This window comes from Myotis lucifugus, unplaced genomic scaffold, assembly GCF_000147115.1.
Source record: "Myotis lucifugus unplaced genomic scaffold, Myoluc2.0 scaffold_179, whole genome shotgun sequence".
NCBI lineage: Eukaryota > Metazoa > Chordata > Mammalia > Chiroptera > Vespertilionidae > Myotis > Myotis lucifugus.
The window spans coordinates 2,419,927-2,435,393 of record NW_005871227.1 but is presented as its reverse complement, the minus strand read 5'-3'; the positions used below and the strand labels follow the sequence as shown (position 1 = coordinate 2,435,393).

At 40.9% G+C, this 15,467-nt stretch overlaps 1 protein-coding gene across 1 annotated transcript in view; it reads right to left on the bottom strand.

The window, feature by feature from the left end:
* The window catches only part of CDH8 (cadherin 8), a 289,616-nt gene that overhangs the window by 116,083 nt on the left and 158,066 nt on the right, over positions 1-15,467 (bottom strand). The window contains exons 4-6 of the mRNA XM_023760322.1: positions 12,600-12,767; positions 8,627-8,814; positions 4,724-4,977 (exon numbers count right to left, since the gene is read on the bottom strand). Of these exons, the coding sequence (XP_023616090.1) occupies positions 4,724-4,977; positions 8,627-8,814; positions 12,600-12,767 (610 nt within the window). The remainder of the gene's footprint in view (positions 1-4,723; positions 4,978-8,626; positions 8,815-12,599; positions 12,768-15,467) is intronic.

Genomic DNA, 15,467 nt, shown 5'->3' with positions numbered 1-15,467 from the left:
ATTGGTTGCCTGCCACATGTGATCCGACTGGAGCCAGGGATCGAGCCTGCAACCAAGGTCCATGTCCTTGACCGGAACTGAACCCAGGACCCTTCAGTTCTTGGGCTGACACTCTATCCACTGATCAGCTAGGGCAAGTGAATCTTTTTATCCTCAGTCTCTTCACCTGTTAAATGAGGATAATGAGCATACATGTCATCTCACAGAGGTATTAGGGAATAAAATGAGTATATTTAGCATCTCCCGGCCACATATTAATAAGCACTCACTAGTGATAATTCACGGCAGTAGCAGGGGCAAATGAGATTAAATGAGGTTAGACTATTTAGTCTATAACTATTTAAAAAGCAACAACAGGTAATTCTGTGTCCGTTAAGCAACCTTTAGTAGAAGAATCTCTGCTAAAATAAGTACTAGGTTTTCAATCTGCATTTACGACATGACATTGATGGCGCCTTTGTTAACTGGTAATACTAATTGCTACCATCTATTTTATTGAATGGCTTCACTTAATTATCTCAGTAACCCTGTGAGGAAGATGATATTATTCCAATACACAGATGAGGAAACTGAGTCTCAGAGAATTCCAGAGACCAGCTGACTGACAGGGAAGAACCAGTGATAGGGTTTAAACCTTAGTCTCAGTTCAAAATAGGTTATCTTTCAAATAGTTTACAGAAGCTCAAGCTATATTACCAGGAAGCATCTGGGATGGAAGAAAGTAGCAAATGTTTAATTAATGTTCCTAGCAGGGAGATGGTCAGACCATGGATTTGGCTATTTTCCCCTGGAAGGGAGTATACGGACATAGACATAGATACAGATACAGATGTAGGTGATGTAGATGTAGGTATCAATATAGATACAGGTATAGATATAGAGAGATATAGATGTAGATATAGATAAATAGACATAGTATAGATATAGATATATAGATAGAGATAGGTATATGTAGATAGAGATAGGTATATAGAGAGATAGGTATATATAGAGATAGGTATAGATAGAGATAGGTAGATATAGAGATAGGGAGATATAGAGATAGGTAGATATAGAGATAGGTAGATAGATATAGATATAGATATAGATATAGATAGATATAGATATAGATATATAAATGGAGATAGAGATAGAGATAGGTGTGGATATATATATATCCACACCTATACTTAAACCTATATATATATATATATATATATATATATATATATATATCCACACCTATCTCTCTCTCTCTCTCTCTCTCTCTCTATATATATATATATATATATATATATATATATATATATATGTTTAAGTATAAGAATTTCAAAATACATAATATTTCATGCTTGACAATGTACTTGAAAAAGTTGTTGAGTCTTTGGACAGAGAGTCGACCAACCAATAAATGACTGCATGTTTTAGCACGGCAGATGACACAATAAATGCCTATTTTTTGCTAGATGGCCACGTATACATTACCCCAAAAGATGCTTATGTTCTTGTCAGTATATAAAATGCAACAGCCCTAAAGAGATAGAAATGCTTTGCTCGTTGTTACTCAGTAACTCCCTGAATACCCACATCCTCTAGTTCTGTTTTTAAAAGGTTAAATGGCTCTGAATCTGTCTGCTAGGCTCATAAGGAGCTATGCAGTGCTCTGGCTCGCCAGGAAATTTAATTTTCTACTCAAATCAACCGATTGTGCATTAGGGGAGAAAAAAAAGCTTCTCTCCATGACTCAGTTGGTGGGGGTTGGGGTGCAACTACAAAAATGAGACCAGATGCTGAGAAATGCAGCTGGTGATTCTCACATGTCTATCCCATGGAGCCAATCCATGTCCAATAGAACCGTGTGGGGCTTGCCTTGTGAAGAACACATCCCAGCCCTGTTGTAAATGCTTTGTCACAGCATCTGCCCCTTCTTTGGGAAGGACCACAGATGTCGAGGAACTGCCACCTGCCTGACATCCATCAGAAGTATAGATCCATCCTTGTCATCAAATGGTACTTTATCTGTTCATCTCTTCCTGGTAACACAATCCCAAATTCCCTTTGATTTGCCGCCCCCCCCCCCCAAAAAAAATGCTCTCAAGTTGGGCAATTGTTACAAAGCAGCTTCATGCCTTCTTTATGCCTGCCATTCCTACTGTGACAATCATAAAAATAACAACAAAACCCAGCCCGTGTGTCTCAGTGGTTGAGTGTCCACCTATGAACCAGAAGGTCACGGTTTGATTCCCGGTCAGGGCACACACCCGGGTTGCCAGCTTGATCCCCAGTGTGGGGCATGCAGGAGGCAGCCGATCAATAATTCTCTCTCATCACTGATGTTTCTATCTCTCTCCTCTCTGAAGAGATCAATAAAATAATATTTTAAAAAATAATAACACAATAATAAGAACAATCAGCTACAATGATAACCATCACTCGATGCCACGTGAACTGGAATTGTTACCAGTGACTGTCCATTTGAACATCAGTAAAGGGATAGGTTATAAAATGTACAAAAACCTGTGGGGCGACGATGAACCTGGATTTGTCCCCAGATCTGCCGACTGGAGCTCACTGTCACTATGGTACGAAACGTCCCTCCAACCCCCTCGCTAGCTGATTAAGGACAGGCCTCCGCGCAGGAAGTCAGTTCCTGCTGGGACCTCGGATTTCATGTTTGGAGTTGATTGCCCTGATATTTGAACTCCTCGCGTCCCCGAAGGGCCCTTGGCTTGGCCTACTCCCGGGCCCCCTGTGTGTTCCCTGCTAACAAGAGCAGAAATCTTGTCAAATCAAGTGCCAAACAGGCCCCAGGACAGGCCTCTCAGTTGGACCAATCTTGCTTATTTCCTTCACATGCTGTCACTTACACTTGGAGATGTGCAGAGAGTGGCCATTCCTCCTTTCTGTGTTGTATTTTCTTTTTCTTTTTTTTTTCCAGTGACATGAACACGGGGAAGAGTCATTCATTCAAAAACATATCGCTGCCCCTAATTTATAACAGGATTAAATATATATATATATATATTTGATTTCAGAGAGGAAGGGGGAGGGGCAAGAGAGATAGAAACATCAATGACAAGGGAGAATCATTGCATTGGTCAGCTGCCTCCTGCACACCCCCAACTGGAGGTCGAGCCCGGGACCCAGGTATGTGCCCTTGACTGGAATCAAACCCACGACAACCTCAGTCCACAGGCCAACGCTCTATCCACCAAGCAAACTAGCTAGGGCTATAACAGGATTTCAAGATGAAGTCATTTCACGACTTAGTCAGAAAATGGCTACCCATGGTAATGTATTTTTCTGGATACCTCCTGCTGCTGTATTCAACACTTGGCCCTTTGAGAGATATAAGTCTCTTAGCCAAATGCAGAGCATTCTGCATGTCTATCGCTTGGTGGATTCCTTTAGAACTGAGAATGGACAACCGACCATTCCTCAAATCCCCAGGTGGGGTTTTACCACCTTCTTAGAGTTTGGGTTCTTTTGAAAAAAACATTTTTTTTTGTATCCTTATCCTGAATTTAGAAATGGTTTGTATTAAAAACATCTTTTCTGGATCTGAACAAATAATTATTTTGTGCCCAAACTCAAATTATTTGGGGCACTGACTAGCTGGGTTTCCCCTCCAACCTCATCATTTCAGCACCCTTGTGAAGGATGAGAATGTAATCCATAAATTAATAAAACTTCCAGAAAACTTATTTGTCTAGAATTTCTCTGAACAAAGAAATTAGAAGGACATGAACGCCCGTGACCCAAGTGAACGCGTTGGGTATGAGCTGACATTGAACTTACAGAGTAACTGGACAATTCTCTAAAACTGTATTCCTCCATTAAGTTTTCTGTCTCTTTTTTACAGCAAACATTTCTAAGACAATATTTGAAATCCACACTCAAACACATCATTAGCCAACACTTCACCCTTAGAGACCAGTGTACAAGTTATAGATTTGCAGTGTGCTTTGGGGGAAAAAAAGCTATTTAGCTTGAGCATTGTACTGTCATTGGGGTGACTAGCAAAAGAGAAAAGTTGTATGCAGTTCAACAGAAAAAAATAGGGTTGAGTCTCATTTCTGAAAAAAAGGCAGAAAAACTTTAATAAAGGATCATTTCTCATAGCAGGAAAGAATTCTGAGCAGGGAAAGTATAAACAAAAGGTATTTTTGAAATGGCAGAGAAAGATTTTATCTAAAAGTCTCCAATCCAGATATGCTGACCGACCAGAAATGCCAAGATAATTTCAAAGCCAAACACCAAATACAGAAATAAAATAGGGGCTTCTTCATATGTTGAGATAGTGGTCTCATGCCTCCAAATTCTCATATATAATTTACTATAACTGTCCAAGGAGAAAGAAGAAAACCCAGCAATGCTAGGACAAAAAAAGGAAATGTATAAACAAGCAAAAACAAAATAATATAAAAGATCCACCCAAATGCACCGCAAAACAGATGCAATTTTGCGTTCTTATTGAGCTCTCTGAATGCGGGAAGAGCGTTCACCCTGATATCCCTGGCTTTGGGCATTGTATGTAGCTCTGGGCTGATGTGTGTGTATGTGTGCATGTGTACACATGTATGCATGCACCCACGTTCACATGCATACGCACACACAATATGCATTGACTGAAATTCTTTGGTCATGTGAAATTAGTCCCTAAGGCAACCACATAGGATGCATACGTAATTGCATTTTATACTGACGTGCTTGTCAACTGATATAGCCAGTAAGAGAAATATACCTTATAGGGCTGGAGGTGATATCAGGGTCACGCGCGGTCACTTGCCCAATCACGGAGTTCAGAGCGGCGTTTTCATGAACTTCGAGGAGATAAGTGGGTGAAGAGAAGACAGGAGGCTCATCAGCATCCTCCACGACAATTTTGACCGTGGCCGTGTCTTTAAAGGGCCCCCTGCCGCTGAAACGTGGGTCGACGTGGACGTTGGCCGCCTCCACCTTCAGCGTATAGGATTTCTTGGTCTCAAAGTCCAGAGGCTGTTAAGAAATGACAAAGATGAATGTTGCTCACTAATGACCACAGCAGCAAGAACAAATGAGTGTAATGCTGATGGATGATCGTTATGTGCATGGAAGCCCATTTGTGAGCCTTAATGGGATCCCTCTCCATTCCCCCAGATCCAACCTGTAAATCCTACAGGCATTTATGGATATCTGCGTATTATACAAGCTCGGTGAATCTAACCTCCTATTGTTGTGTTTTTGTTTTGCTCTTTTCACTTGGAAATTCACAAAATATTCGCAGCCATAAATTGTGCCATCAAAATTTCACTTCAGAGTCATAATAAAATTTTACTAGTGATACCATGACCTGCATACCAATCAGCCAGTTAATTGAGCCTCTGCTGGGAGGAGATAAGGCAGCATCAAACACCATCTCGATCTGGGAAGAATATTTTAGCATTTCTGCAACAGTGTGTGAAATGTGAAGAACGAGAAATAATCATTGTTTAGGGCAAGGAGACATTATAAAGCATAATTTAGCACTAATCTCCACAAAGAGTGTTTTCTTATTTCACTTGCAAAGCATTGCTGCTCGACTGATCATGTGGCTAAAAATGAGGTTTATCATTTATTTTTTATTTTTAAATATATTTTTATGGATTTCAGAGAGGAAGGGAGAGGGAGAGAGAGAGATAGAAACATCAATGATGAGAGAGAATCATTGATCAGCTGCCTCCTGCATGCCCCACAACAGGGATCAAGCCAGCAATCCAGGCATGTGCCTGACCAGGAATCGAACCATGACCTCCTGGTTCATAGGTCAACGCTCAACCACTGAGCCATGCAGGACTGCAAGGTTTATTTCTTTTTTTGGGGGGGGGTATTCTTAGAAGGTCTCTATGATGAGTTCTGTGCTATGAAGCAGGTGGGCATGTAAAGAAATACATATGCAGACACATATGTACTTGTGTTTATATTTAGAAGAAGGAAAGATGAGAGCGGTAGCTGTAGCTCTCTAGGTCTCACCAACCACTAAAAGCAAATTGAAATGACCTCATTGCACCATTACTGACAATATTTTTGACATATTAATAACTCATTCCTTAAAAGCCCCAGAGACTGTGGTTAATGACCTAGGTAAATATAGCTGGGTGAAAGAACATAATCCCCTTAAATAACCAGAGGGCGTCTGCTTCGCAACCCTACGGTCCAATTCCCGGCAACACGGAATACTTCAGACTTCAAGAAAGTACATCTGTCAAGGTTCAAAGACACACTTTAGGTTTCTTTGCAATTTCCTCTAAGAAACAGAACTTCAAATCTGCAATGCAGATTTTTAAAAAAGAGAAGAAGCTAGAACACAAGCCAGCATTCACGAACTCTTTCAGAACTCCTATATAAGTTTATCTATCATTTCAAATTTTTGTATTGATTTTTATAGTTGAATTCAGTTCTAATGGGACTTGACTTTTTCTGAAATATTTTCTAGGGAACAAGGCAGATGCTCACTTCCCTGTCTATTCTGAAATGACTGGGTGCATGTACCTGTGAGTAGATGATTCAACATCAGCGTTTTGCCAACCATCCCTACTGTAACACGTATGCAATTTCAAGTTCTTCAGAAACACTGGTAAGTGCAACAGATGATGTTCGGTTTCATTCTTAGCTCAACATAGTGACAATGTCCCCCACAATCCTGGTGTCCTTAGGATTTTATCAGACAAAAAAGAGGTCCCACGAATCGTGGAAATATGACCCCCTACACAATGCTCTCTAGAGTAAAATACATGTGTTTTCTTGGTGTTAAAATGTGTAGTATTTGCTTCTAAGTTTATGAATAATTGTGAATAAAAAGACAGCCAATGGCTAATTGCTTCAGCTTATAAAAGCACCTTATGGCAACAACGGATAGCAGTTAGTAATAACAATAAAAATGACATTAGGAATCATTAGCCAAGGAAAATGTGGCTTTGGGTTATTCAATAATTGACTCAAGCATAATTATACTGTACTCCACTTTTAAATACTTTGCAATGCTTAATCCTGTGCTCAAGCCATGTATAAAGGTAGGGTTGCTCAACAGAGAGTTGAAATAAATGCACCATTTTTCTCAAAATTGATCTTAAAATGTATTTTGTATACAAAGGTGAGTCCAGAACATGCCAGGTTCCCACTGCCACTGTCTCTTCAACGGGGGATTTTAAGAGCATGATCAGTGGATGGCAGATCCCTGTGCAACATAACATAGAATTACAGAGTACATTTGGAGCTATTTCAGTGTAATACTGATCAGGACAGAGGGGAAAATGATGGGCTCCCAATGGTGTGGTTCACCATCTATCTTCTTATTAATGAACAAGCAAAACTTTTTAAAAACTAGAGGCCTGGTGCACGAAATTAATGCATGGGAAGGGGGGTTCCCCTCAGCCCAGCCTGTGCCCTCTTGCCATCTGGAACCCCTCGGGGATGTCCGACTGCCGGTTTAGGCCCAATCCACAAACTGACATCCCTCTTGCAATTCCCTTGCTCCTAACCACTGGCCTGCCTACCTGCCTGCCTGATCGCCTCTAATCCCTCTGCCTGCCTGACTGCCCCTAACCACTTGCCTGCCTGCCTGATCACCCCTAACCTCTTGCCTGCCTGCCTCATCTCCCCTAACTGCTCGCCTGCCTGCCTAATTGCCCCTAACCACTCTGCCTCCCTGGCTGATTGCCCCTAACTGCTCTCTTGCCTGCCTAATAGCCCCTAACCACCTCTGCCTCCGCCCCCGCCACCACGGATTCATCTGGAAGGATGTCAGGAATGATGTCTGGAAGGTTGTTCGGCTGTCTGGTCTAATGAGCATAATACACTTTTATTATTATAGATTAATTTGGACTACTTTATGACAGAGATATAAAGAACAACATTCATCTAAATACCCATGATGAGCCTGGCTGGTGTGGCTTAGTGGTTGAGCATTGACCTATGCACCAAGAGGTCATGGTTTGATCCCCGGTCAGGGCACATGCCTGGGTTGTGGGCTCGAACCACCATCCAGGAATGTGCAGGAGGCAGCCGATCAATGATTCTCTCTCATTGTTGATGTTTCTATCTCTCTCCCTTTCCCATCCTCTCTGAAATCAATAAAAATATATTAAAAAGAAAGACTTCAGTGTGATTTGTAGAGACATACCAGGGAGCAAGAGGGCAGACACGGGGAGAATTAATATAGAGAAAGATTAAAAGCCATTGAACTTGGCACCTCTGTGGGCAAGTAAGGCTTCTTCCCACTGGAAATCCTCTTCGGAACCATAGATAATAGGCCTTAAAATAATTCCTTCAAAGAATAGGAGCTGTCCCCCAATCTGCATCCCTCATTGCTTGAGGGTCGCCTTTCAAGTGTTGAGTTCCCTACAAATGCCTGCAGTTTTGGAAAAGGCAGTGTGATGTAGATGGGAGAGATAAGGTGAGATTGGTGGCTAGCATCACCATGGTAACTTTCCCAGAGCTTTAGCTGATATGCAAAGTGGGGCCAAGAGGTATGAGGTGTAAAATTAGCTCCACTTTTTCTGCAGCTAAAGAAGAGACACCTCTATCAGCTCTAAGACTTCACCAGGAAGTCCACCCAACTCCCGCAAACCCCCAAAACTCAAGTTTCCAAGAGGTATTCTGAATGTGAACACAATCTTCCTTAGCTTACCTTTCTTAGTCTTATAATGCCATCCTGGGCCTGGGCATCAGAGGTGATTTCAAAGAGTGCTGTTCCATCCCCATCAATGATGTCATACGATGACTGCGCATTTTCACCAATATCCTGATCATTGGCCTTTACCCTGCCTATGGCAGTGCCAAGAACCACATCTTCAGGTACTGAGAAGTGATACAGACCTTAGAAAAGAGGAAAAACACTGAGCATCATGCAAATTCCATTCATTCATTCATTCATTCATTCATTCATTTAGCAAGCATGTATTGGGCACCTCCTTTGTTCTGGGCACTCCTGTAAATGCTACCACTACAATATGGAAAAGATTTTAAAAAAGTAATTTTTATTCTGGAATGCACAATATTTTAAATGAGTCAGAGACAGAGTTCCCAGAAGTAGTGAGCTCTTTTTGAGACTCTTCTGAGAGATGGAATTGATCCTATCACATGTGTATCAAGTGTGTAGTTGGAGCAGAGTTATAGCAGGATATCAGTGAATCTGTGTGAATGTTCTTTCCAATGGACTGTACAATCACATTGGCTGCCCGTGGGGCTCTTCGCTGTTGCCCACCATAAAACAGGAAGCTAATTTCAGCACAGGAAGATGCAATGTGCAACACACAGAAAGTCACTTTTGAAGCGGCCTCTGTATTTACAGGCTCGGAGACCATTTTTGATAAAACCCAATTACTAAACTTCTGCTGTGCCCTGCAGCAAGCTGTTCTGACACATGAAACACTCCTCTTGCTACCAAAGTCCTTCCTCGTGGCTCTGAACACCAGCAATTCCTACTTTCCAGACTCTCTAGGCAAAAGGCAATTACAGTGCATGTTCCTTCTCCGGTGTGGGCCGTAAAACATGGCTAATTAGCGGCATCTTAATTCCAGTCGCTTTAGCTGTTAACTCCTTCTCTTTGGTGGAGGGGAAGCTTTTGGAAACGTAACCCCTGGCTATTACCACTTCAGTGCATGTGTGCCCTACATTTCATGGCCGACTCCTGCGTTTATTTGCCTGAGGGTTTTCTCTGCCTTTCAGAATTCACTTTGGCCCCTGCCTGTCAGACCAGAACTGGAAAGAATGAATGCCCCACAGAAGCAGCCCTCAAACACTCACAAGAGCTCCTAGCCCAGCTTCCTCCCTTCTCTGGTAGAGTAACATTTCTCCTTTTTTTTCCTTTTGCTTGTTTATTTAATTTACAGTGTTCCAGAGTTTCCCCAGTGGATAAGCTCCAGTCACCCACAGTGGTAGCTGGCTTGCTAATGGCATCGTTGGCTCCCCGTCTTTCTCTCACACATCCTCACTTCCCTCCTGGCATTTCTTGGCTCCATCTCTAAGATAAACTACTTATAATCCAATTCTTGTCTCAGTGCCTGTTTCTGGGGAATCCAAACCCAGACAACCAGGAAGTTTTAGTCCCACTGCAACAAAAACCAGGGGAGAATAAACACTCAATGAACTCTAAACCCAAAAGGAAAAATTACATCTAGAGAACATTACCTAATTGTGGTTTGAACGCGATCCCTGGGTCCCTGGGATAAACTCGGGCTCATTTTACCCACTGTAACAAGATTAGTTTGGATGAGATGATGGGTAAGGTTTTCTTCTAGCACGAACACATTTTTATTTAATGACGACAGAAAGATGTCCCTTAGAATCATGAAATGATGGGACTGGGGAACAGAATGTTGTCCTAATAGCTTTGCCATAAGGCACGCACTAAAAATCATCCTGTTGAGCATAAGTTTCCCGATTCTCTCATAATTGGTGCAATGATTCTATTTCCTTCAGACTTCTTATTCCAGGTAAGGTTTGAGATGCGCCATTCAGGAATAGTTATTAAGTAAATAAGGCAGCAAGGGACCTCACCTCGCTGCCTGTTTTGAGGCAGAGAGCCTTGGGAAACCAAGCAAATGGAACAATTCTTCAGCCATTTCTAGTCTATGCACTCCCCTCATCTCCAGCAGTGTGATCATGTTTAATGGTTATTACCTCTAAGAAAGTTATTAACACTTCTGAAACTCATCTGCCACCGCTGAAGTGAAACAATCCTTTTTGCAAGAAAGAAGAGTTGCATCTTAGAGCATTAACTCTAATGGCAACTGAAAACTAAAGAAGAGGTTGGGGGAAGGATAGGAGAAATGGCGTTTCTCCATTCCAATAACGCTGTGAGAGGGGGTTGCCCTGTTGTCTGATTTATAAATGGCCAGATGTGACATTTCTCAGTGAAAATGCATCTTCAATGTTCTTTCGACCTTGGGGTTTCTGAAGATACATTCTCAAAGGTGCCTCAACTGTGTCGTTTTTAATCCCACCTCTGTCTCTCTCTCTCTCTTTCTCTCTGTCCTCTCTTCGCTCTCTTCCCTCAAAACACTGGTTCTCCTATGGTATTTCCTATCCCAGCAAAATGTACCAGTATGCATCGAATAGTCTTTCGTGTCAGAAATATGATAATTCACCTCCTCAACTAAATTCACCCCCTCTTAGATTTTTGTTATCATAACTTCTCAAATATCTAGGGCAACTCTGCACTCTTCACCACTTCCACTGAGACCACCCTGACTGGCCAAGGCTACCATCACTTTTGACATGAATGACTACAACCACCTGTTAACTGGCTGCATTGTGGGGAAGACACTGGGCAAAGGCCAGCTTTCCTTTTCTCTGATTTCCCTGAAATCAAATCCTATTACTCAAACTACCACTTGAAATCTTTTCTCTCATTTTTTTCAACTTAATTTTTTAAAAATATCTTTTTTTATTGATTTCAGAGAGGAAGGGAAAGGGAGAGAGAGAGAGAAACATTGATAGAGAGAATCAGTGATCAGCTGCCTCCTGCACACCACCTACTGGGAATCAAGGCCACAACCCGGGCATGTGCCCTGACCAGGAATCGAACCATGACCGACTGGTTCAAGGGTCACTGCTCAACCACTGAGCAACACTGGCCGGGCTCAACTTTAAATCTTTTAATGCTTCCCAGTGATGTTAGGATAAAAGTCATGGTACTTAGAATGGACTCCAAATCTAATACGTCTAACTCTTGCCTAACCTTACTCTCCAGCTTCTGTGCTTCCCCTGCTGTGAAATTCTATCCATTCCTATCCAGGGCCCTCTACCCTTCTTCTACGGGGTGTTTGGACAGCCTTTTCCTCTAGGTGCAATGCCCATCCCCCAATCTCTTGTTTTTACCTTGTCTCAGCTAGTTCCTAATCATCATTCATACCTCAACTCAAGAGTCTCCATGTCAGAAAGACCTTCCCCAAACATCTCTCTAGGTCAGGTTACTTTGAACAAATACACAAAAGAAAAGGGGTTCAACGAGAGTACAAGAATGTTGGCAAATGATGACGGTCTCCCTGATTCATTGAAGGTGGCTGCCTAGAAGGCCGTGGAGAGGTTTCTGAGGCCGACCATGTCCTTAGCAGGGAAGAGTCGAGCCAGTGATCACTGATGTTCCCGCAGCTGAGGAAAAGTATATATTTTGCAGCGAGTGTATATGCCTTTTTCACCTCAGATGCTAAAGATTTGGTTTATTTTATATGACAAGTAGGACTACTGATAGAACAATATCTGAGGTGCATTTAATCACTCGATCAAAATTTCTTAATGGAAGGAACCCTGGAATAGAGAAATACGCTCACATCTTGCAGTTTCAGCTCCACTACTTAACTTAATATTTGGAAATTATTTCAATTGATTTAAACTTCATAAAATGAGGGTGCATTTAGTACCAAATGACAAGAGGGGTGCTTGCTTTGTGTATATATGTGAATCGCCCTACCTTGTATATAACCCACAGTAAATGATGACAATGGGCTCTTTGGGTGTTTATAATATAAATTTGAATTTTATAATATAATTATAATATACATTAATTATAATATAAATATAAATAATGAAACATATAACATAAATTCGAATGCCAACATCACACTTAGATTCTCATCCAGTGCAGGAAGTTCACTTACTCTGGGCAAATTTTGGAGGATTGTCATTAACATCAGTAAGAGTCACTGTCAGTGTCGTGGTCCCGGACAGGCCCCCGGAGTGGCCACCCATGTCTTTGGCTTGGATGACGACCAGGTACTCCTCCTTGGCTTCTCGGTCCATGTTGGGAAGGGCAGTTTTTATAATTGCTGATGGAGAGAGAAATGGGAGAATGACTTTCAGGCAGACAGCTCATTCAAAAATAAATGTGTGAATCTCTCTCTCTCTCTCTCTCTCTCTCTCTCTCTCTCTCTCTCTCTCACACACACACACACACACACACACACACACACACACACACACATAAACACATACAAGTCCCCGCTCAGAAAATTTTCAGTTTTCTTTTGACATTTCACTGGTGTGTGTTTGTGATGCCAACACTAAGGAAGATTAGAATCATAGACAGCAGTAGATAACTTGCAAAAATCCATTTTATCACATCTTTTTTAAAACTTGCAAAAATATACATTCCAAAGTAAACTGAATGGCATACCCTTGCCTACCAAATTAAAGTATAAATCATAACACAGCCTCATCTACCCAGGGAAACCCTGGAAGTAAAAGAATCCTACAATTTATCACAGGCTCCAATTCCCCTACAAGAGGAGTAAATACACAAATAGCTTGAAGGCTCTGAGGTCAAAGATAAATTATTCTGATGCTCACAAATACATTTGAGAAGAAAAAAGTAAATGAATTTTTGGAATCAACTCAGATGAATAAGATACCAATCAGAATTAATATAGGCAAGTGTCTAAATCCCAAGGTACTATTTGTTCAACTACATTTATAATTTAATTGTTTACTTACACCTTCTCTATTGTAAAAGAAATAAATACTTAAGCAAAACAGAAAGTTCATGAAAAAAGAAAACAGGGTAAAACATAAAATCATATGGAATAACCTAAAATCATGAGTGCTAAAATGTCAGTGTTTTTTCTCCTGATTTATTTTCAGGGTTTTATCTATCTTCCTCTTCGTCAGTTGTATTAATAATTTAATTTTCTTCTTAAAGATTCAAAATTTGCATAGGTCCTGAACTTATTTTGAAAATCTGTATTTAGTCCTCTCTCTACCCTTATAATTCTTTTCATAGATAAGCATTGCTAACATATGTGTATAATTCTAAAGCCATTACTTAAAAATGCATACAAATGTGCATATGTATATAAACATTTAACCACAAATATGATCATGATATAGGCATTTATTCACACAATGGATGTCTTTGAGATATCTTCTTTTAAATATATTTTTATTGATTTCAGAGAGGAAGGAAGAGGGAGAGAGAGATAGAAACATCAATGATGAGAGAATCATTGATCAGCTGCCTCCTGCATGTCTCACAATGGGGATCAAGCCAGCAATCCAGGCATGTGCCTGACCAGGAATCGAACCATGACCTTCTGGTTCATAGGTCAATACTCAACCACTGAGCCACGCTGGCCAGGGTGAGATATTTTCTTGTTAGCACATAGAGGTCCAACTTATTACTTCTTATAGGTGCATCCTTGTTCATTTATGAGTATACTATGAGTAACTTAGTCCCATATTAATGGATATTGCAGTTATTTCCATTTCAAAGAATAGTCATCTATCTTATAAGAATACTATATTTTTTTCTGTGCCTGCATTTTTACTTAAGTCTATATCATAGGATGCCCCTCCCCATCTTACTAAAACCCCATAAGAAAAATGATCATGACTAGCCTAGTATATTCCTATTGAATGAATGTGTGTTGTACCTCTGGCCCAAATGAAAGAAAACTGTTCAGATTAAGGATAATTCCCCCTTACTTCTAACCCAGGAACATCCTAGATGTTCAGTTCAAACTGAGGATGAGCCACACTCTGACAATCCTGAAGCTGTAATTCTGTTTTGTTTTGTTTGTTGCTGTTGTTTTTTTTTTTAACTCCTATAGTCTAATTAAATCATCTGTCTATAAAAGGTTTGTGAGAAGTTCAAGTCCCTGCATCATTTGAGTAGCTGGTGGGGCCCAAGAGTATCCTGGGAAATCTAATCCACCCAGGCAGTGTGCAGGCCCGGGAAGAGCTGAGTTCTTATGTACTTTATTTGACCTTGACATAACTTTCATATCAAAGCCTCCCATCTGGGGAGCACTCACTTGGATATCTATGCTTATTTGAAAACACTGATGGTAACATAATAATATCTTTCATTACAATTGTTTGTCTCAGGATTTGATCATATCATACTATAACTCAATACATCACACTTGCAGGGTCATAAACCAAAATAGGAAGAAAAGAAAAAAAAGAAATATAGCCATTACTCAGACTTAGATCACTATCCCTTGATTGTCTCTCTTAACCTGGCCATTCCATGGTCAATAGTTCCTTTGCTGAACTCTCCTCAATCACTCCATTCCTGCCAGAATCTTCTAAGATATGGTTAGAATACCTGTTCCTTACCTAAGTGTCAAACGTGGTTCCAGCATGCCATTGTTACACAGACATCTACAGGTAAAATGTATGTCAATGAATAGCCTATGGCTGCCCCAAGGATCACTCCTTATCTGTGAAACTGAGAATAATACCTATTCACTTAGATTAGTTGCTCAACAGGACCCTGCTGGGAAGCTGCACATCTGGGAGACTTCACACCTCTTTTCTTCTGCAACATCTGGAGGAGTTTTCCTGGTTTCTAAGGCAAGCAGGAGCCTCTCCAAGGTTTTGTCAGGGCAGGCGGCACATATAATTGGCTTTAGTACAAACTATAATAAACAGCGCTTGCTTTGTCTAAGCCCCTCCCCTCCCCCTACATGACACGAATCAACTAGACTACTAGTCTCAACCTCACAAGTAGCAGTAACTCATTAGAAACC